Source organism: Nilaparvata lugens, chromosome 5 (assembly GCF_014356525.2).
Source record: "Nilaparvata lugens isolate BPH chromosome 5, ASM1435652v1, whole genome shotgun sequence".
In the NCBI taxonomy this organism is placed as follows: Eukaryota; Metazoa; Arthropoda; class Insecta; order Hemiptera; family Delphacidae; genus Nilaparvata; species Nilaparvata lugens.
The window spans coordinates 17,550,206-17,575,028 of record NC_052508.1 but is presented as its reverse complement, the minus strand read 5'-3'; the positions used below and the strand labels follow the sequence as shown (position 1 = coordinate 17,575,028).

At 35.2% G+C, this 24,823-nt stretch overlaps 1 protein-coding gene across 1 annotated transcript in view; it reads left to right on the top strand.

Moving 5' to 3' along the window:
* The window catches only part of LOC111053779 (protein O-mannosyl-transferase TMTC2), a 147,631-nt gene extending 127,041 nt beyond the window's left edge, over positions 1-20,590 (top strand). The window contains 1 exon segment of the mRNA XM_039427788.1: positions 20,254-20,590. Within this exon segment, the coding sequence (XP_039283722.1) occupies positions 20,254-20,418 (165 nt within the window). The 3' untranslated portion in view covers positions 20,419-20,590.
* Positions 20,591-24,823: the final 4,233 nt, after the last annotated feature.

Here is a 24,823-nt window from a genome sequence, read left to right as displayed (position 1 = left end):
TCGTGGAATAATGAAAACAATACTTGAATCAATAAAACTTTAGTATTGGAACAGAAACAGCATGATCGACTACACAATCTCCAGTTGCTCAATTGTATCTTGTGATATGTAATTAGTTATTGGATATGATGTAATATTATGAATTCATATATAATATTATATTTGCTTAATACATCTAATATGAAGAATTACCTTTGTAACTCAAACTTCCATGATTGGGAACAAAGATAATATAGAGCTATAAATTATTATTTTTTTGTCATTGCTAGTTCTCAATCAGAACTGGAAGAATAGAAAAAATCTGGTGTGGTACACTCACACAACTTTCCTTGCTCATATTTGAAACTACGATCATACTTCTGTATATATGTGTATATATAATTGTTTTCAGAGAACTTTTTCTTTGTGTGAATTGTGAAATTCGATTATGTTTTTTAGTCGTCATTTTTTCAAAGTCGTAAAAACAGCTGTTCTACAGATGGAATATCTCGACTATGTGTTCTTTTTATGAACTGCGCTACCTACCTACCTCATGCATTAGAAGGAGGTTACTAAGTCCATTTCTCAAGGATGGGGTGAACCCCCCCATTGGTTTCCCAGAAAGGAGACTCATGCCAGTTGATAGAGCTGATGAATAACTATACAGGGTATGAATTTGAAAAAAATCGGTCAAGTCATTTTTGAGAAAATCGTGAAAAGCATGGTTTTTAGTAACTATCCGCCATTTTTCTCAAGAATAGTATGGAGCTCCTGCAATTTTCCCAGAAATGAGACTCATGTCAGTTGATAGGGCTTATAAATAGCTATTCATGGTATAAATTTGAAGAAAATCGTTAGAGTCGTTTTCGAGAAAAACATGGTTTTTTAGTAATTATCCGCCATTTTTCCCCGCCATCTTGAATTGAATTTAATTGAATTTTTTATGGTCGGATCCTTATGGTATAAGGACCTTAAGTTTAAAATTTCAAGTCAATCGGTTAATTAGGAATGGAGCTATCGTGTTCACAGACATACACACATACACACACACAGACCAACACCCAAAAATCATGTTTTTCGACTAAGGGGACCTTGAAACGTATAGAAAACTTGAAATTGGGGTACCTTAAATTTTTTTGGAAAGCAATACTTTCCTTACCTATGGTAATAGGGCAAGGAAAGTAAAAAACGGAGAATATAAACTAGTAATGGGAAAGGAAAACTGTTGAAAATATTTAACTCTGTTCTGATTTTTTGTCAAAACGACTGTCGGAAAATCTGTCAAAATTTGTCGGTTTAATCATAAAATCTAATTGATTCGATTTTAATATAATTTTCAATTCCATCCCATGTTCATTGCATTCATCACTTTATTAATAATAGGATGTTTTATCACTTTTACCGCTTCCATAATTATTTCTATTGAAAAGCAATGTTGATCGTATGCACCATGCTACATATTTATCAGCACGAAAAGTGGTTTACTTTCCTCATTCCGCTCCGCATTCGCTAATTATTTCTGTGCAAATATCGCTGTTACTAACGATACCGTAGCACACAAATTGGCGTTGGATAAGTAGGAATTGGTGTATCCAATATTTTCCATTCCATCAAAAGTTTTCCAATTTCAAAGCAGTAGCCTAGTCAATTTGTGATAATGGCACGTAAATATACACTGCGATTGGGATAATAAGTATGGCGTGTCTCACCACTATTGAAGCGGCACAGAAACGAGCCGTTTTCTCCATTGAATTCAATGATTTCAATGCAATAGAACAAAATATTGCTTGATGAGGACTATGATAGTGGAATATATCTACTGTTGTCATGTCACGGATTTATTCCATTTGAAAGTGATTTGAGAACGTATTAAGGAACACTGACAAGTCATCACACAAAGCTGATTCACTTTGAGTGAATGATATTCATGTCGATTCAAGTTCACATTATACCATTATGGCTACAGACGCATACCGTGACTATACTACAATCATAGATATTCTCTGTACAGACGCCAGCCCAATCTTAAGATAGCCAACTAGAGAGTCCAAGCCAGCCTATTGGTCAATATTAGTCAATCACAGTTAATCCCACTCACACACAAAATGGCCGACTAGAGAATCCAGCAAGCCTATTGGTCGATATCAGCCAAACGCACCTAACCAGCCAATCGCAGCTACTATATACTGACCGTCAATGCAGAATCACTGTGAAATATATCCAACTGTTGTTAGAACATTAGCAAGATGACCACATGACCATAACCATCTCTCCATCAAGCCAAACCAAACAAGCAATCTACGCTGTAATTTGCTTTAAAATAAAAAATCAATGTATCCTTTCCTACTTGAACTTTTATTTTCCACATGTTCCAACTTGAAAGCCATTTTCGACTGAAAAGCGCTTGTAATACTAGGTCTGGGCTCAGATGTCAGTTGGATTGATTCCACGTGAACATCACACACTACACTTTATTAAAGTAAATATTTCATTCCACATGCATTTAAATCTATTCTCTTCAATTTTCTATAACTCATCAGTGTAAAAAGCTAACTAAACTCAGTTACACACAAATCATAAACACACACAACACTGTATTAAAGTGAATATTTCATTCCTCATGCATTTTAATCTATTCTCTTCAATTTTCTATAACTCATCAGTGTAAAAAGCCAACTAAACTCAATTAGACCTACACATAAATCATAAACACACACAACACTATATTAAAGTAAATATTTCATTCCACATGCATTTTAATCTATTTTCTTAAATTTTCTATAACTCATCAGTGTAAAAAGCTAACTAAACTCAGTTAGACCTACACATAAATCATTAACACACACAACACTATATTAGAGTAAATATTTCATTCCACATGCAATTTTCTATAACTCATCAGTGTAAAAAGAAGCTAACTAAACTCAGTTACACACAACTCATAAACACACACAACACTATATTAAAGTAAATATTTCATTCCACATGCATTTTAATCCATTCTCTTCTATTTTCTTTAACTCATCAGTGTAAAAAGCTAACTAAACTCAGTTACACAACGCTGCTATTATCCTACTAGTGTTGAATGTAAGAGTAGTCATGGATCATAAATTATTTAAGGAAAATTTCAGAAAATTGCATCATGCATACATTATTTGTGGGTATATTTTCAACTTTTTGAAGGATATTTTAGGAGTTGGATCTTGCAATGTGACTCACATTATTGATGACATTGAGCACAGGACGACGACAAGGAGTATTATTTTCTCTTAACCAAGTACGAATCAAGTATACAAGCTACCTCTCGCATCATTTACAGTAACCAACGAAAATCCCAAACACACAATGACCTATTTCTTCTCGGTATTTCAAGTATAACACTATCATTGCCACAGTTGAACAGAATAGTTCATCAGTGTGACAAGCGCGAGTGTATTAATTTGACGTGTTGGAAGTGTCAGACGAGGAAAGTCGGCAGTGCAGTTGTGACCCACTTCAGCATTGTTTAAATGGGATGCATTGGTGTTGTTTCCAAGGGTTTCTGACAGTTAAAAGTGGAGTGGAAGCAGCAGGAAAGGTTTCAGTTGTACGTGAGAGTTTGTAGGTGTGTCACGCCCGTCTCGTAGCGTTTATGAGTTGTCACAGACTGCACCGTTATAAACCGCAAAACAGCACCCGCCCGACAACAAAAGCCGTGTGGCCGGCCCATAAAAGCATGCCTTCAAATTTCATCGACACAGTCGTAAAACCCTAAAATGTCCACAACAAAACTAAAAATAAACCCGCGGGTAATTTATGCGTGATACACCTTGACACCGAAAGTCTGCGTCACAAAAACGTGGATGTATTGCAACTGGTGATACGTAACTTGGCTATCAATTTCGCCTGGCGGTAATAAAGTTTATCACACAACGCGTGCATGTGATGTTCCAGTGATAACTAAAACATCATTACAAATATGCTAAATAAACCTTTGTTGTCATATCAGTCGAAAGTATAAACTACAAAATATGCTAAATAGACCTCTGTACTACATGCTTTGATGCTCATTGAAAGTATAAATGATGTTCATCTAGTGGCTAACCGGTATGAGATTAGAGATAGGATAGTGAATAAGAATAAGAATAAGAATAAGAATGTTTTTATTCCTTCAAGCATTGTTTACATTGCAATTGGAAACGTCAAATAAATACACAGTCAAAACATGTAAAATATTACTAAAACTAGACATAAGTTGAGAATAGGCTAATTGATTTTCAACACAAACATATCAATATAATCGAGTACGGTAAGATCACATAATGTTCTTATCTTCTAAAATCACAGAATATCTTCTAATTGAGGTTCTTCAAAGATTAATAAGGTTTTCATAATTAGGCAAAATCTTCCACTGTTACTTGATAAAAATCAGAAATAGAATATAAGGGGGTTTTCAAAAGGAGAGACTCTAAACAACATTTAAATTTTGATTCGTGTAAAACCCTAACCGAATATGGTAGTGCATTGAAAAGCTTTAATGATATGAGACTTGGACTATTTAATACCTTGCTTAATCTTGAGTAGGGTACATCAATTTTGGATTTGTTCCTAGTATTGTAGCTATGTATTTCATCCCTACAGTGGAACAAGCCTATCTTTCTCTTTACACTCATCAAGAGCCTGAAAACTACCATGCCATGCAAAGTCATGATTTTCTCTCCAACAAATAGGGGCCTACAATGATCCAAATATGCTGCACCAGAAATTATCCTAAGAGCTTTCTTTTGTAGTAAGAATACTTTCTGTGCATCTGGAGCACACCCCCATAGTTCCAGGCCATACAGAAACACACTCTGGAAGAAAGCAAAATAGCAAGTTCTCATGTATTTTTTGGGAACAGAGTCGCTGAGACTGCGTAACAAGTAAATTACCCTGGAGAGTTTTGAACATAAATTATCTATGTGAGAACTCCAGGAAAGCTTTTGGTCCAGTGTAATACCAAGAAGCTTAGCATTTTTTGCACCTTCACTAACCTGTCTCAGTGCAAGCAATAATATCTGGGTTTTATCTTTATTAAGCAGCAAACCATTTGCCTTGAACCAAACTGCAGCCTCATCCTGACACTTGTTCATTTTTTGTTGGAGAGTATTCAGGTCTTTATCTATTGTAATTATGGATGAATCATCAGCATAGCATACAACTTTTGATCCAATGTTGTACTCAATATCATTCATCATAACTATGAAAAGTAGAGGCCCAAGAATGGAACCTTGAGGGACCCCGTGAGGAACAGATAATGGATTTGAGAGATTGGAGTTTATACATACAGACTGACTTCTATTGTTTAAATATGATTTCAAAAGTTTAAGTGCCTTGTTGCGTACACCCAGATGATGGAGTTTCTTCGATAAAATATTATGATCGACAACATCGAAAGCTCGACTCAGATCGAATAGTACAACTCCTGTGAAGTTTTTATTGTCAAAACTATTTTCAACATCGCTCACTACAGAGGTGACTGCATCAACTGTAGACTTTCCTTTTCTAAAGCCAAATTGAGAAGTTGAGAACAAACCATTACTCTCGAAAAACTCGTACAATTGACCGGCAATAGCATATTCTAGAATTTTGCTAAAAATAGGTGGAATTGAGATGGGTCTAAAATTTTCAGGCAGATCTTTAGAACCTTTTTTATGAATAGGCACTGTTCTGGAATGCTTGAGTTTCAGTGGAAAAATGGAATCTCTTATACATGCGTTGAAACAAGTTGTTAATGGTGCCAGTATGAAATTTATGACAGTTTTCATCATAGAGCTGGAGTGGTGATAAATATCTTTAGTTGAAGATGATTTCATTCTAGAGACTATATTAGCAATTTCCTGACATGACAATTCTCTTAGAACAAATTCATGCATGGGATGGGGATGGGGAGTTGAAAGTGGAAGTAGTAGAAGTTGAAAATAGTAATATTAGTTGAGAGTAATTGGACTTGTGCAGCAGAAAAATATGAAATTGTTCTATGAATCTCGTAAATATTATAAAGTTCTAGCTTCCACATACACGAAAATGATGAAGCTATCACGATAAAGCTGTTATATACTGGATGCCCACTGTAATTTTGAGAGTAAAAAGATGATCAAAGACAGAAAGCTTCCCTGATGGATAAAATTCATAATTTTATGATGCAGCTTGGATAGCCACTTAGAATGACTAAATTGTAATTTCCTATGGATAAAAATGTTTTCATTTTCCAGTGACTGTTAAAATGGTGACCTACGGTCAAGTTCTGTGAGGCCTGGTTATTAGTTATATAGAATAAGTATACAGGAAGTATGGTGTATACACATAAGAGTGAATAAGTATACATATAAGAGTATGGTGCATCCACGCTATTACAGTACTAACGTAGTTAAGGTACTTCTCATTTCCCTGAATATTTCCAGAACAAAACTGATGGAAAAACAGTAATTTTGAACAAACATCTACAAGGCTGAATTCAGAAATTCCTTGAAATCAGAACAACCTGACAACCTTTGATAGGCAGCATAAATAACCTCTCACCATATCTCTCCACTAAAGCCTAGAGCTGATAAACAAAAATAGAAACTTCCTCTATTCAATCTGCTTGTCAACGCTCACTGAATTTGTTAGTGAGACTCATTTTATACTGGCAGCATTGTAATAGATGCTGACAGTTTTAATTTATTCTCACCCTAGTTGCCACCTACCGATTAAAGGGGGATAAAAACAATGTATATAGCAACTCCATGAAAACATCCAATTATTCTCAGCTTTTGGCATCAACTCCAGAGCCATCAATAGGATTAAAGTTAGTTTTCACTGCAGTCGTCCTATGTGGCATTATCAGTGATTCCCCGGAAAACCTCTTGGATATTTCCTGTTGGTGAAGAATCCGGAAATAACGAGCTCACATCGTTATTTCGTTATTTGAGTCAGAGTAGCATCGCTATATTGATGAAACGTATTTTACTTCCGTCCAGAAATGATACTACCGGATTGAAGTTTAATTAAGTTTACTTTATCACGATAGTTGTAAGTTATATAATTTATTTATTTATTTATACATTGATGGATACAATATCATTCTTATCTATGAATGATTGGGAGAGGAACAACAGGCTTAAAGCCCAGAATTTATTTGGTATCATTCATATTTATTATAATTATTATTTAGTATCATTATTATTTTACTCGCATTATTTTAAGTTTATAATATCTCATGTGTGTACGCTTAGCGAATTCCTGATTTTATTTTCAATTATGAGATATGCTCCTGTTTGCAGACAAAGTTCACTCTTTAGCAAACAGTATTGTATTCATTGACTGTACACTTCGCATTTTTGTTGAATTCAATATTTGACTATTGTTATTCTGTAATTCACTTGTAATTGAATAAATATTTATTTATTTATTCAACTGTTACCTTAATTCGGATAGAAATTGTAAATAAATAGGCTATGTTTATGTCTGTATAAGTTTTTCCAATTTATAATCCGAGTATTGTCATATTTAGTAATGACAGAGATAGACAGAGTCGGTAGATATAAGAGAGATCAGACAAAATTAACAAAAGTTTGAAACCAGTAAATTGGACTGTAAAATAGACGGTGAATTAGATGACATTTTTCTCATGAAAAGCCAGTATTCTTGGATAATCTGCCTATAACTGGAGTTTGATAACCTAAATACAGTACATTTTTGGATATTGTCATTTCTAATATTGGCATAGAGATAGTCAAAATCAGAATGTATAGGAGAGACAAAACAAACTAAAGATTGAAACCAAGATGTCAAATTACCGTATCATTAGAAAACTGAGAAAGTTCAATTCTATTCGAAATATTATATCCATAGAGTCTGAAACTAGAAAATGTGATAAATATGAGATAATATTATTATATATGTTTCAGTGAAAGAATTGTGTTGAATTAGGGGATTTACTAAAACAGCTCTAATGCAGTGTAGCCACAAGACATGCCTCATGTACTCAGCTTGTTACCGACAAATCAATTAACATTATATTCTAATTAAGCGGGGTTAATCGAAATGGCAGCATGTAGCCATGGCACCTGTGGGCTTAGTGGCGTCATGCTCATTGCAGCATTATCCGCCCAGATTATACCACCATTCCATTATTATCAGGACTATACAATCAATAATCACGTCATCGGGCGATATTCATCAAGTTCATTCAGTCATGTACTGGATACAGAGGACTGATGATGTTCAATTTATATATAATATTCGATATCGCTTTTTCCAGAGTTGGTTCAATTATTGAACCCGTTTAATCAATGCATGGTCGTATTTTATAAATATCGGGGCACCGAGCTTTGCTCGTTATTTTTTCTTTCTCATCTCCCAATTAACGGAATGACTTGAAATTTGGAACGTTAGGTCCTTACAATATAAGGATCCGACACGAACAATTTCGATCAAATGGAATTCAAGATGGCGGCTGAAATGACGAAAATGTTGTCAAAAACAGGGGTTTTCGCGATTTTCTCGAAAACGGCTCCAACGATTCTGATTGAAGTTATACATGAAATAGTCATCGATTAGCTCTATCTACTGCCACAAGTCCCATATCTGTGAAAATTTCAGGAGCTCCGTCCCATCTTTGCAAAGTTTGATTTTAGATTCTCAATTATCAGGCTTCAGATACGATTTAAACAAAAAATTTGAGTGGAAAATATTGAACATGAGAATCTTTATAATTAATGTTCAGTAACATTTTCACCTTTTCACCTAAAATTAAAAATAAGCTCAAAATTCGAGAATATGTGATTATCCAATGATTGCAAACTTTTGGCAACTGTTGATTCTATTAAATGATTCACTATGAAGAGATTAAGAGATTGCAGACCTCGTGGGTCTCCAGCGTTATTGCCCTGTCACCAGCTGGATCAAATCTTTGAACAGTAGACTTGAGATGCGCGGGAACACTAGCGTCAGGTGATCAATTTTCATAACGGCAAAAAAAGTTCTGTGAGTGCGCCACACCAGATTTTTATCTATTGATAAACAGAACACAATTCTCCAAAATTATCGTGTTTATAATTATTTTACAGCTGGCTATACGTCAGTTTATGAATTTCAAGGATGCGATATTTTGATTTTTTGCAGAATCACTTGCTCACTTTTTACTATCCACAGACGACGAAGGTCTCAGCTGTTCAGCCAAGGATGAATTATCCTTTTAATGTCGTTCAGCGAGTTTTCTCAAGGATGAGACCTAGTGCAATCAAATTTTTATATCATAAACCTACTATATTCCAAATTCCGTGAGAATCGTTGGAGCCGTTTTCGAGATCCGTTGAACATAAATAAACAGATAACCAGATAACCAGATATAAACATATAAATAGATATACAGAAATGGCTCGCTTAATATAATATGATGTGTTTCAATCGAGCCTGCTAACGCTCTAAACAAGAATCTAGGTTCAACTTTCATTGAGGAAGTGAATTTTTGAGAGAGATTAATCTGTAATATCATAAGAGATCGTATGATGAGATTTATCATGAGAGAGAGGGATAAGTGAGAGTGATATAGAAATTGAGAGAGGTATAAGTGAGAGTGATGAAGAAATTGAGAGAGGGCTATATATTGCGTGGGAGAGTGAGTGAGAGAGTAGTATCTTCATCTATTCGTGAACCACTTGAGTAGTGATACTATTCGAATCTACTTGAGGCTCGAATCCAAGTAAACGTTAATTATTTGAAACACCAAGTTATGAATATATAATATATAATAGCTCTTTATATTATTGCTAGGAGATTATATATATTGTTGACGAATATATAATAGCTTTATCGATATTAATGACCGATCATGAATAGAATAATTTTAATTTCCCTTCAAGATTTTTCAGAATCAATAATTGAGAGTTCAATGTAATGCATAATATGGAATTATACCTCATATCAATAGAATCACCTAACGATCAAGATTTTAAAATACAGTATACAAGATGAAATTTAATTTAGAGAAGGTGAAATAGTAAATACAATATGAGATTTAAGACTGGTTTTTTTGCGCAATTTCCCCCCTCCCACCTCCCCACCCCCCTGAGTTTGCGCAAACTCCCCCTCCCCCTCCCCCTCCCCCTTCCCCCTCCCCCAGAGTTTGTGCAAACTCCCCCTCTCCTCTCCCTCTCCCTCACCCTCTCCCTCTCACTCTCCCTCTCTCTCTTATCTTATCTTATCTAATCTAATCTAATCTCTTCCCCTCCCCCAGCGGGAGGCGAGGGGGAGTGAAGAGAGAGAGAGAGAGTGATCTCTCTCTCTCTCTCAGTGAGGGAAAAAATAATTTCCCTGAGAAAAAAATAATTCCCGTGAGGAAAAAATAATTTCCCTTTCTACTGACAGATTAAAGTGAATCTGTATTCTCTACTGTCAAATTAAAGTGAATCCATATTACTACATCTAATAACTTATAATACTGTAAAATTAAAGTGATTGCAAATTGAATAATTCGGAGGGTACAAGAGAGAGAGAGAGAGAGTGATACACCCATCGTTTCTCTGTCTCTCGCATAAGCATTACTTGTAGATTGTGCAAACTACTAGGTGGAAAAAACAGATGGCCCCATGCGTTATCTCCTATTCTCACTTACTCGCACCATATTTCTAAATTCCTTTTTGCTATTACGAAAGCCATGTGAAAGAGAAATCAGACAAGTAACTGAGTTCCTTTTTAATCCCGCCTTCCTATACTGCCAGTTAAAGTGAATCCATATTTCTACATCTTTATACTGAGTGAATGCATATTACTACATCTAATAACTTGTACTGTAAATTAATTGATTGCAAATTAATACAATTGGTTTGCTTTCCGCCCGACAGTTAAGAAATTTCAAAGAATAATTTATATTGAAATTTTCTATGTGCTGTACAAACCTGCGGGCGTTATTTTTTTGTAAAGTGTTTCTCCGAGAATATCTATAGTAAATTTAGAATGAACAAGCATATCCAAAAATAGGTATAGATATCCTCAGACCTATATCACTTGGGGAACATACTCAAGCTCTAATGGTTCTAATCGTTCGAGCTGATAAGACGAAAAAATGACTGGTTATTTGATTGCACAAGTTTTAATGAATTCTCAATTGATGCAGACCAGCAAGTCAATTGGGGTTTTGATTGTTACCCTTTTGATTGGTTTAGAGAACAAAAGGTACATTTCCCGATAATGGAGAAATCACATTAAAATTATTGATATTGATAGCGAAGGGGACTTTAAGCACACTATCAAATTGCCGAATGAGTATTCTCTAGTCTTAAACTCGCATTATTTTAAGTTTATAATATCTCATGTGTGTACGCTTAGCGAATTCCTGATTTTATTTTCAATTATGAGATATGCTCCTGTTTGCAGACAAAGTTCACTCTTTAGCAAACAGTATTGTATTCATTGACTGTACACTTCGCATTTTTGTTGAATTCAATATTTGACTATTGTTATTCTGTATTCACTTGTAATTGAATAAATATTTATTTATTTATTCAACTGTTACCTTAATTCGGATAGAAATTGTAAATAAATAGGCTATGTTTATGTCTGTATAAGTTTTTCCAATTTATAATCCGAGTATTGTCATATTTAGTAATGACAGAGATAGACAGAGTCGGTAGATATAAGAGAGATCAGACAAAATTAACAAAAGTTTGAAACCAGTAAATTGGACTGTAAATAGACGGTGAATTAGATGACATTTTTCTCATGAAAAGCCAGTATTCTTGGATAATCTGCCTATAACTGGAGTTTGATAACCTAAATACAGTACATTTTTGGATATTGTCATTTCTAATATTGGCATAGAGATAGTCAAAATCAGAATGTATAGGAGAGACAAAACAAACTAAAGATTGAAACCAAGATGTCAAATTACCGTATCATTAGAAAACTGAGAAAGTTCAATTCTATTCGAAATATTATATCCATAGAGTCTGAAACTAGAAAATGTGATAAATATGAGATAATATTATTATATATGTTTCAGTGAAAGATTGTGTTGAATTAGGGGATTTACTAAAACAGCTCTAATGCAGTGTAGCCACAAGACATGCCTCATGTACTCAGCTTGTTACCGACAAATCAATTAACATTATATTCTAATTAAGCGGGGTTAATCGAAATGGCAGCATGTAGCCATGGCACCTGTGGGCTTAGTGGCGTCATGCTCATTGCAGCATTATCCGCCCAGATTATACCACCATTCCATTATTATCAGGACTATACAATCAATAATCACGTCATCGGGCGATATTCATCAAGTTCATTCAGTCATGTACTGGATACAGAGGACTGATGATGTTCAATTTATATATAATATTCGATATCGCTTTTTCCAGAGTTGGTTCAATTATTGAACCCGTTTAATCAATGCATGGTCGTATTTTATAAATATCGGGGCACCGAGCTTTGCTCGTTATTTTTTCTTTCTCATCTCCCAATTAACGGAATGACTTGAAATTTGGAACGTTAGGTCCTTACAATATAAGGATCCGACACGAACAATTTCGATCAAATGGAATTCAAGATGGCGGCTGAAATGACGAAAATGTTGTCAAAAACAGGGGTTTTCGCGATTTTCTCGAAAACGGCTCCAACGATTCTGATTGAAGTTATACATGAAATAGTCATCGATTAGCTCTATCTACTGCCACAAGTCCCATATCTGTGAAAATTTCAGGAGCTCCGTCCCATCTTTGCAAAGTTTGATTTTAGATTCTCAATTATCAGGCTTCAGATACGATTTAAACAAAAAATTGAGTGGAAAATATTGAACATGAGAATCTTTATAATTAATGTTCAGTAACATTTTCACCTTTTCACCTAAAATTAAAAATAAGCTCAAAATTCGAGAATATGTGATTATCCAATGATTGCAAACTTTTGGCAACTGTTGATTCTATTAAATGATTCACTATGAAGAGATTAAGAGATTGCAGACCTCGTGGGTCTCCAGCGTTATTGCCCTGTCACCAGCTGGATCAAATCTTTGAACAGTAGACTTGAGATGCGCGGGAACACTAGCGTCAGATTATCAAATCAAATGAACCAACCAAATCAGTGTATCGAGAATACATTATTCAAAACAATGTATTATAGGACATTGACCTAAATCAATATGAACATAACTCATAATCATACTAATGAGCTGATACTAATCTAACATGAGCTGACATGGAATGCACTATTAAAAAAATCCCATTCAATATTTCAATGTATTTGAATGGGAAATACCTACTCTAGAACATGGTACGCCATAGTGGGTCAATAATTTCCATTATAAGAATTTTTTTTGTAACTAACTATGTATGTAATTGTCCTTCATCTCATTTTTTCTGTAATTGATGTAGTAGTTTTAGTTTTTTTCTTGGGAATAAACATTTTTTGGGGGGAATTTCGATTATCATCAATGTATTACATTGAAATTGGAATGTATTCTTCAACTCAACATGAAAAAAGCATGATTATGATATTGTAATAATGATAATAATATGATAAACATGAAGAAAATCATATTTTAGTGCATTCTCAGTTTTCCAATATATTTCTGACTATAGCTGCTATGGATATTATTTGAAGTTTCTGTTATCAGAGATGCATGCGACAAAGCGCGTCCAGCGTACAATAACAAACGATGGAAAGCTGGTCGCACTGGTGTAATGGTGTAGTGGTGTAGTGGTGTAGTGGTGTAGTGGTGTAGTGGTGTAGTGGTGTAGTGGTGGTAGTGACAATGAATGTGGAGCCCATAGAGCACAGATAACAAACAGGATGTAAACAAACCTGCGGTCGGCTGCGGCTTCAGAATAGAACTGCCAAATGCCCTCCAAACCATGTACTGTATCGATACTGTAGTTGGTGAGAATTGGGCCGAATTGAAATTGGGTTCGCGGAGAGGAGAAGCTGGTGGTGGAGGATGAGAATGAAATGTTGGTGCTGGAAGAAGAGGGGAAATAGGTAGAAAAGGATATAGGGAAGGAGGAATGAGAGGAAGAGGAGGAGGAGAAGATGAAGGAGTAAGATGAGGAGGAACAGGTGGAGGTGGTGGTGGAGGATGTGGAGTAAGAGAAATGTGAAGAGAGGAGGAGGAGGAGAAGGAGTAGGAGGGAGAGCAGAATGACGAAGAGGGAGAGGAGAAGGTGAAGGAATAGGAGGAGGAGAAGATGGAGGAGTAAGATGAGGAGGAACAGGTGGAGGTGGTGGTGGAGGATGTGGAGTAAGAGAAATGTGAAGAGAGGAGGAGGAGGAGAAGTTGGAGGAGGAGGAGTAGGAGGAGGAGGAGGAGCAGAAGGAGAAGGAGGAAGAGCAGAATGATGAAGAGGGAGAGGAGAAGGTGATGAAGAGGAGGAGGAGAAGAAGGAGAAGATGGAGGAGTAAGATGAGGAGGAACAGGTGGAGGCGGTGGTGAAGGATGTGGAGTAAGTGAAATGTGAAGAGAAGAGGAGGAGGAGGAGGAGGAGGAGTAGGAGGAGGAGGAGAAGGAGGAGGAGGAGAAGGAGGAGGAGGAGGAGTAGGATGACTAGAAGGATTAGATTAGATTTCTTTATTTATGTGTGTTGAATTCAATACTTACTGGCTTATACACTAATTTACATTAAATGGCGATAATGCTAGTTATTCAACGAATTTCACAAAGTATAAATTATTAATCAATGAGAATGAATATAGAAATGAAATTAGAATAACGATAATAAATATAATAATGTGATGTAAGTTCATAAATCGGCGGTTTTTCAACAAATAATTTTCGATTCTTTTAGAAGGATAGGAAGAAGGAGGAGGAGAAGGAGGAGGAAGAGGAGTGGTTGGTGGTGGAGGAGGAGGATGAGGAAGAGTAGTTGGAGTAGAAGAATGATTGATTGATTGATTGAGTACTCTATTTATGTAGATTACAATATATACTGGCTTATACACTTATATATAATAGCTTTATCGATATTAATGACCGATCATGAATAGAATAATTTTAATTTCCCTTCAAGATTTTTCAGAATCAATAATTGAGAGTTCAATGTAATGCATAATATGAAATTATACCTCATCTCAATGGAATCACTCAATGATCAAGATCTTAAAAAACTGTATTCAAAATTACTGTATTAGAAGGTAAACTGAATCTGCTCAATTAGGATATAATGAATATAATGAGATATTCCCTAAGATTATCAAATCAAATGAACCAACCAAATCAGTGTATCGAGAATACATTATTCAAAACAATGTATTATAGGACATTGACCTAAATCAATATGAACATAACTCATAATCATACTAATGAGCTGATACTAATCTAACATGAGCTGACATGGAATGCACTATTAAAAAAATCCCATTCAATATTTCAATGTATTTGAATGGGAAATACCTACTCTAGAACATGGTACGCCATAGTGGAGTAGGTCAATAATTTCCATTATAAGAAATTTTTTGTAACTAACTATTGTATGTAATTGTCCTTCATCTCATTTTTTCTGTAATTGATGTAGTAGTTTTAGTTTTTTTCTTGGGAATAAACATTTTTTGGGGGGAATTTCGATTATCATCAATGTATTACATTGAAATTGAAATGTATTCTTCAACTCAACATGAAAAAAGCATGATTATGATATTGTAACAAATGATAATAATATGATAAACATGAAGAAAATCATATTTTAGTGCATTCTCAGTTTTCCAATATATTTCTGACTATAGCTGCTATTGGATATTATTTGAAGTTTCTGTTATCAGAGATGCATGCGACAAAGCGCGTCCAGCGTACAATAACAAACGATGGAAAGCTGGTCGCACTGGTGTAATGGTGTAGTGGTGTAGTGGTGTAGTGGTGTAGTGGTGTAGTGGTGTAGTGGTGTAGTGGTGGTAGTGACAATGAATGTGGAGCCCATAGAGCACAGATAACAAACAGGATGTAAACAAACCTGCGGTCAGCTGCGGCTTCAGAATAGAACTGCCAAATGCCCTCCAAACCATGTACTGTATCGATACTGTAGTTGGTGAGAATTGGGCCGAATTGAAATTGGGTTCGCGGAGAGGAGAAGCTGGTGGTGGAGGATGAGAATGAAATGTTGGTGCTGGAAGAAGAGGGAAATAGGTAGAAAAGGATATAGGGAAGGAGGAATGAGAGGAAGAGGAGGAGGAGAAGTATGTGGAGGATGAGGAGTAATATAAGTAAAAGGGGTGGAAGAGGAGAAGGTGGAGGAGTAAGATGAGGAGGAACAGGTGGAGGTGGTGGTGGAGGATGTGGAGTAAGAGAAATGTGAAGAGAGGAGGAGGAGGAGAAGTTGGAGGAGGAGGAGTAGGAGGAGGAGGAGGAGCAGAAGGAGAAGGAGGAAGAGCAGAATGATGAAGAGGGAGAGGAGAAGGTGATGAAGAGGAGGAGAAGAAGGAGAAGATGGAGGAGTAAGATGAGGAGGAACAGGTGGAGGTGGTGGTGAAGGATGTGGAGTAAGTGAAATGTGAAGAGAAGAGGAGGAGGAGGAGGAGGAGGAGGAGGAGGAGGAGGAGGAGGAGGAGGAGGAGGAGGAGGAGGAGGAGAAGGAGAAGGAGGAGGAGGAGGAGGAGGAGGAGGAGGAGGAGGAGGAGGAGGACAAGGAGGACGAGGAAAAGGAGGAGGAGGAGGAGTAGGATGACGAGAAGGATTAGATTAGATTTCTTTATTTATGTGTGTTTAATTCAATACTTACTGGCTTATACACTAATTTACATTAAATGACGATAATGCTAGTTATTCAACGAATTTCACAAAGTATAAATTATTAATCAATGAGAATGAATATAGAAATGCAATTAGAATAACGATAATAAATATAATAATGTGATGTAAGTTCATAAATCGGCGGTTTTTCAACAAATAATTTTCGATTCTTTTAGAAGGATAGGAAGAAGGAGGAGGAGAAGATGGAGGAGTAAGATGAGGAGGAACAGGTGGAGGTGGTGGTGGAGGAGGAGGAGGAGGAAGAGGAGTGGTTGGTGGTGGAGGAGGAGGATGAGGAAGAGTAGTTGGAGTAGAAGAATGATTGATTGATTGATTGAGTACTTTATTTATGTAGATTACAATATATACTGGCTTATACACTTATATACAATAGCTTACAATACAGCAAAATTATAGATGAATTTACATAATATAGACTAAGAAAATAATTATTGAACTGTATATGATATGAAAAAGTAATTTGTAATATGATGACTTTTTTGGAGTGCTAGAAGAGCACAGTGCTGGAATTCCTATAAGAATTGGATCGATAGGCCTACTAAAATATTAACTTTTATGGGTGAAGAGAACAAGGACTAATTTGTTATTGTGGAAACTAGGATTAGATAATTTCATATGCGCCTTGTACATTTGGTTTACGGGAGAAATAAAATGTTAGCCATTTGATTGACATCACTTTAAATACATCGGAAATCTATCAAAATCCATTTCATCCGTTCATTCTACATCATAATTCTCCATGTAAATGTGTCAACTGTGAAGATACTCATCGACGATTTCTAATCTGAACTCAAGATCAGCACATTCACTATTCCTGAAAGCGTATTAGAATGCTCTCAATTTATTATCACTGATCTAACACCAGTAGTTAATCGGAGTGTTATTGATTGATCAATCATTATTCCACCTTTACTAATTTTAATGTTGAAAAAAAAGGAATTCATGGTATGCTTAATGAGAGTAGGTCCCACATCAAATTTGATCTGAGATTACTGGGACTCCATGACAAATGTGTTCAAAAATCATGATTGTTAACCTGACAAATCATGGATTATGAGATTATTCCTTGATACATTGTTGACTGCCATGTTTACAGTTGAGTCTCATGAACTCTTTCCCACTGTCGGTCTTTGTTTAGAGTGGGTTTCGAACTCCCTCACTCTATACGGTATTTTGCCCGGCGCCAATCAATTACTATGAATCGATAAAATAATTACTTTACTGTGACTTCACTCACTGAACTAATAATAGTATAGAAGAAAAAGATAAAGAGAGATAGATCAGGGTCGTGTGTAAGGGAATGTATAAAGTGAAAGGCAAAACAAAGGTTAATTATGAATTTATTAGTAAACTTTAAATTTAAGAGAATTTATAAAATTGATTTAATTATAGTAATGATTCAAAATATACAAGATTATTGAATTTTCGAAAATATTACAGTTCAAGTTTAATTTTATACAACAGAATTTAACAAACAGTTCCTATTTTAACAGGTTACTTGAAAAGTAAGTTGTTAAATCAAAATATTGAACAACTCTTGTTAAAATATGATTATAGTAAAAAAAAAGAGAATTGATAAATTTTAAAGAATGAATATGATTAGGGGAGCCTTGCTTTAAAAAACTATTATTTGTGCTTAGAAGTGAATTTCAAACTGTAAGCTTCAAGAAATTAATTAAGATTGTGTCCTTAGATATGAATTTAAAAAGAAGTAATAATTAAGTTTGCTCTTTACTATAATGCTATAAAATTTGATATACTTATTTGGGCTTTTTAGGGTGGGGTGGTGTGGATTTGAAATTAGGAAAATTGAAAATTCTAAATACAATCTTTACCTGGCTCAGTCAATTCCCTATAGGATAATTGGAGTCTGAAACCAAAAACTCACTCCTACACTGAACACTGTCCAAAATCCAAGAGACTAAGAGAGACTCACAGCAACTAACTCTGCAAGACATGGCTGCCTGCATATATACTAGCACCACGATTTTCCACCCCTCATCACCCTTCGCCCTCTAGCTCCGCCTACCCTCAAACTCATCAGCTAATATTCTGCTTACAAATTGAATTCAAATATCAATTTAAATTCACTTTAATGTTTATTATGTTATATCATTTTAAACTATGGCTCCCCTTCATTATTAAAACAAATGATATCATACATTTTACCAATACTTAAACTCTAAAGTTTGGATACTGACAATTGAATACATTCTCATTGAATTTGATTAATACAGTGATCAATCTTATAAATCTAATATGGAAAATACTTCAATAATATACACATTAAATGAAGAACAAAACACAATTTCATACAGTATATCATTACAATTGAGTTGAATAAATCAAATTAATAAGATACCAATTAATTACTACTTAATTAATTAAGCAGGTTTCTTATACTCATTGTCAACATGTTTCAATCAAATATACCTAATTTACTCTATTTACAAATTTGTCCTTAGCCTATGAATTCGGATTCAACTAACTTAATTAGCTTATAATAATTATTAAATTTTAATTTATTGTACAACATTATATTTGTTGAATACTTTATACATATAGCCTAATCTACTTCATGCCCTAGTTTTCATAAACATGTACTCGGTTCATGTTTATGGTTTTATGTGATCACCATTCAAATAATTGCTTCAATAATATTCATATGCTGACCACGTGGTAAAATTGTAGCATATGCTAACCACGTGGTTACATTGTAAACTACATATCTATATTTACTTCTCTCCTAACTATATATCTATATTGCTATACACAATCTTCATTTACCTGCCATCAACTTATGCTATAGATATATACAAGGGTTAACAAAAAACACAGTGGGCCATGTGGTTTCTATTGTAGACGTGTCTGTGACTGACGTTAAGAATCCTGTTAGCAAGTTTCTATGAAAGAATGATTTTTGTTTCAAACTATTTTGAAAAGAATAATGACCCCTTTCATCTGGCTAGGTAGGCTATTCAAATGCATTCTCAATAGTTTCGAGAAACGGTTCTTTTTATTATTCTAGCTCTTCGAGCGTTCATATTCTTACAATACAATATGTTCAGAGCACGTGTTGCAACAAATAACAGAAATCTACAATTTTTAAATTTTAGGAGAGCACGTGGTCGCCATTTGTGGCTCACTCATTATTTCACCCTAATGGGATTCAATAAGAGATTTTTCCTTTCCGACAATTTCTGACAAGAGTAGGCAAACTATTCAATGAAGAAATGCAGTCTTTCATTTTAAGTAGCTTTCACTTTAGAATACTCAAGATTGGCTCAATGATAAATTTGAAGTTAAACTATATCCAAGATACTGCAAACTTATCTAAGGTCGGCTCAATGATTGATTTGAAGTGGAAAACTATTCATGTTTATATGTTCGCAGGCCGCAACCAGTTAGGATAGAATGTAATGAATGTTACATTCTATACTCTCTGGCCTGGCCGCAACCAGTTACTCATTGGCAAAATTCCCACTCATATTTAATTTGGAAATTACATGTTTTAATAATAGAAAGTATTGTTTCTATGTTTACAGGACGCAACTAGTCACAGCAACTTGGGAGCCATCTTGCACTTGAACGGCAAGTACACTGAAGCAGCCGACGCATACCGGGAAGCTCTACGCCTGCATCCGAACGATGCAACCACTCTGAGCAACTTGCGCAAGTTGCGCAGTCTCATGAACAACCCAGTCACGTGACCTTCCATGCTTCCACTCAACGTTTCAACTACGCAACTGTCATCCTGAGAACGCCGAATATATTCACTAACGAATACGTTTCTTCCCTTCTACCTTGCTAAAGTCTATAAAGCATATTATTTTTAAAACTTTCAATAAGATGTTGCCAATAAATTTTATATTTCACGCTTAATTTGTCTGTTTATTTCTAGAAGAAATCCTCCTCAATCAATTTATTTATTTTATTCGCAGAGCAGTATCGAATGGAATGAAGAAGATGCTTTATTATTCAAGACCACACAATACAATATGCACCCATATTTACAGTTTGCTTAAACAATCGACAGCCGGAAAACTATATATCAACATAGACAAGTCTCAGTACATTATGTAGTCAATGAATATATTATAAATGAATACAATAATGAATTTACCCATGCATGATAGAATATGGGATAAAAGAATGAGAGGTTAATGGGATTTGGATGTACTTGACAAGCTATAATTGTCAAGATTGAACAATTATCACAAACCTAATCGGAATCATCAAGTACCTGTTTGTTGGTTAAAAAAGCGGGTTTGACTAAAAGAGCGTTCTCGAAATCTCGAGATTCTTTTATAAGTACAGTACTAACATGTGAGCAGATGATTTACTATCAAATTGATATGCATTCAGGAAAACACAATGTTGAAAAGCACTAGGCGAGCGCGACATGTAGGTGTTGATAATAATTGAGAAGCTTTTATATAGAACTATTGTGAAATTTGTGTCTCATGTGTATTATTCAGATTAAAACTTTACAGCCTTTGGAATTTGTTCTACAGACTGCATCGTAGAGTGATATTACTGTAAATAAATATGAATACAGTTAAACTATTTGATGAGTAATCGAGTAATTTGGTGGTAATTTCTGTGGAGAATAAATTGCTTTTGAGTCACTTACTCAATTTCTGTATCTATTCGAATGTAGTTTGTTTAATGATAAGGGGATAGTGATGTTATCTCTTGATAAGATAGCATTTCCACCATAGCAGAGCAAAACTTTTTTAGTGAGAAACTAGTTTGAAAGAAAATTGTATCTGTCCAAAAGGTGAAGTTTGTTTATAACTTCATCTTATGTAGCATTTGAAATACATTTATGAGTTTTGAAATTTTGGTTTTAGTTTTCATCTTCATTTTCAAAACATACTGAATATCAGAGATGAAGACTAATTCAGTTTACTGAAAAGTTTTGAATAGATCTAGGTTGAGCAAAAAACAGAAGAAAGTTAATGGATAGCCGTTATCAGGAGTATTTTACGAGTACATTCACCTTTTTATATTGTAAAAGTATTCATTCAGGAATCAGAAATGTAATCCTAAATCTGCAGCATTCTTCTGAACTTTTCATGAAGGTAGAGGTAGACTGAACCTTAATCCGTAATTTTATTGGGTTTCATTTATTAAATTTTGTTTCTGTTTTCCCTATCCACTATTGCTGGGCAGACAAACCGTATTGCGCGCAATTAAAGCTGAAAAATAAAGTACATTTTCATCAAAACGAACTTTTTTGATGTGAATGGCTGGCGGATAATAAAGGAACAACGGGATGCCGTGAAGAAAAACAAACAGTTTTTGTAGCATTTTTCCCTTGAGAAGAAAAACTAAAACTAAATTATGAACGCGTTCATTTTTTGCCCTTTTCTCTCAGAGCACCGGGTAGAAAAAGAGAGATTCACTACAATGGAATGTTGCCTTTCATACGAAATCTAATTACGTAGAACTTTAATTCAGTTTAATCTGATGTCGCCTTTACTTCTGTGTAGCTTTAGTCGGGTTCCCATCCTTTTGCTCCGAATTGAAGCCTTTGTATGTCACAACTTTATTTCAGCGTCGGTCCCTTCTTTTAAAGGTATTTCAACCAAATCCCTTGCTCCTTTCCCTCTCACTCACACCCACACAATCACTAGACCACCCTTCGCACTTTTCCTAGAGCACAATGGGTGCTTCCTACTCTATTCACCCCACTCTATTTGTACTTTTCTAACTGATGTCTACGTTATTTAGATAACCCCGTCAACAGAATGAGATAGACGTTCCCTCGACTGGTTGTTCCCTACACTACACACCCCCTGGGAGCATGACGTGTGCCAGAAGGGCTCGAAAGCTTTTCACACAACATCCCTTTCCCTCTTTTACACTAAACCCCCCTCCCCTCACAGCACACCATCACAACTTTCAATACACCGTGCACCAATGAAAGGGGAAGATTTTCCACACTGAAGGAAGCGGAGCGAGCTCACCCAACAATTATACTGATTCCATCACCCTCGTAACTTTTTCGAATAATGAAAATGGAGAGAGGCTCCAATTTCCGGTTCGGGCTCGAGAAAAAATCATTTCGCCTGTTATCCTTTTCAACATTCACCATTGAATTGAGTTTCTGCTCCAAATAAAAACTGAAACCCGATTGGTTATGATTTTCACCTGAAAACAGACCAAGCGTAGGTCTCTAGAGTATTTTATAATACAGGAACACGTTTTGTTCCGATGAGTACATCGACAAATTTCGTGATGGAGCATGATTTAAAACATTCTTTACAGTTTTTCTACATTTGTATTACCGTGTATAACTTGTCCTCCTCTTCTCATATGAGATATGGCTTATGGCCAGGTGAATAACTCCTATTCGTTGAGTTGAATGTTCTGAGTTATATTGCCGATGATCAGTTCTCCTGCTCCTGCCACGTGAATTAATGCTGTATGAAACCTCACCCAGTTCAAACGCTATTCATCATTCACATTCACATTCCTTATTGAGGTTAAATGTTTTATCATAATTTCTAATTCTCCAATGATTTATTTATTGTTATTAGTTGTTCATTTTATGTTTGAAGCTGCTGTTAAACAGCTGTTTTTTGGTCAAAGCCTCTTGTTGATGATAAATCATGCATGATGAACATGTGTGTGTATGTGTGTGCATGGTAACCAGACATGTATACACATGTTTATCATGCATGCTCTACCATTAGTGGTTCGCCTTATGTAATAAATAAGAGCCCTAAATTATGAAGCTCTGTAAGTCAGCAATACAGTATTTATTCATTTGATAGTACACAAATCATAGAATGATAATTCTATATATTGAAAAGACCAGTCCTGTTTCCCCATTAGGGGCAAGGGACCCTGTGACATAATATAACACCTAATCATTGTCAGTATGCAAATGAGATAGGAATCATCATGAGCTATAAGGCACTGCTTTTGACAAGTTAGTTTCTCTTCAAGAAACACTGATTCAAAAAGTTAAGGTAATTCTTCGCAACATAATTAACACAGTTCACTCCCCAACTATTAGTCTAGTTGGAGTTGCTTGGAAGGCAGGCTAGTGCAATCAATTAATCAAATATATTCAGTAGGCTAACAGGATCCATCTTGCTATGATGCTCATGTTTATTCAGAGGACGGAGCCGTCATTTGAAGTGATGTATGGCGGGCTGAGCTATGGGACGTCATGAGAGGGACTCGGACGCCATGAGAGGGACTCACTCAGGTGGAACCCTCAAATTATGTCTCTAATTGCATCCAGCTCTAGTGTGGACTCAAGTGACATGCTGAGTAGTGACCAAGACAAAGCAGGATCGCTCAATCATCCACCTAATTTTGCTTCCGACCCACCTATATCAAATCTATTGACACGAGGATTTCTAGTTCAAAAGATTCATTAAGCATGAAAAGATGATAATCAAATCTATTCATTTGGCTCAATCTAATTTTCAATGGTATCCATCTAACTCATCATTACTTTCTTGAGATATTCAATAATTGAGAGCAGTTTGTGACCTATATTTCAGTTTATGATTGTGAACTGCTGATTACACCATCACTCAAAAGTTTTGCTCAAAATTATATTGATAGATTGTATAACATTTATCAAAACATAACTGATATTCATTTCTGATTTTAACTGGTTCTAAATATATCTATTTGAAATCCTATGGCAACAGAATTCCTGTTTCAAATTCCTAACTGAATCGATTCAAAACAATGAATCAGATTCATTTGCAACTCAAAACTGAATGTTATATCGATTTAGAATTTTTATGACTGTATTCCTGCTTTTGAAGCATGAGTGATGGTGTAATAAGCAAATCACGATTAGTATAGTATATAAGTATATTAGTATAGTATAGTGATATAGTATATTAGTATTGTATAGTGATATATAAGTCAATAAGTAACAAACTGCACTCAATTTTTGAATCTCTCAAGAAAGTAATGATGAATCAGATGGATACCATTAAATTAAATGGATAGCATTGTGAAGAGTTATACTATTGTACACAGGAAAACTCGATAAGTTTTGTCCCCTGATTCTCAGATGAATCAGATAGATACTTTCTGAATCCAATCCATTTTGCAATCGAATCATTTTAAACTTGTGAA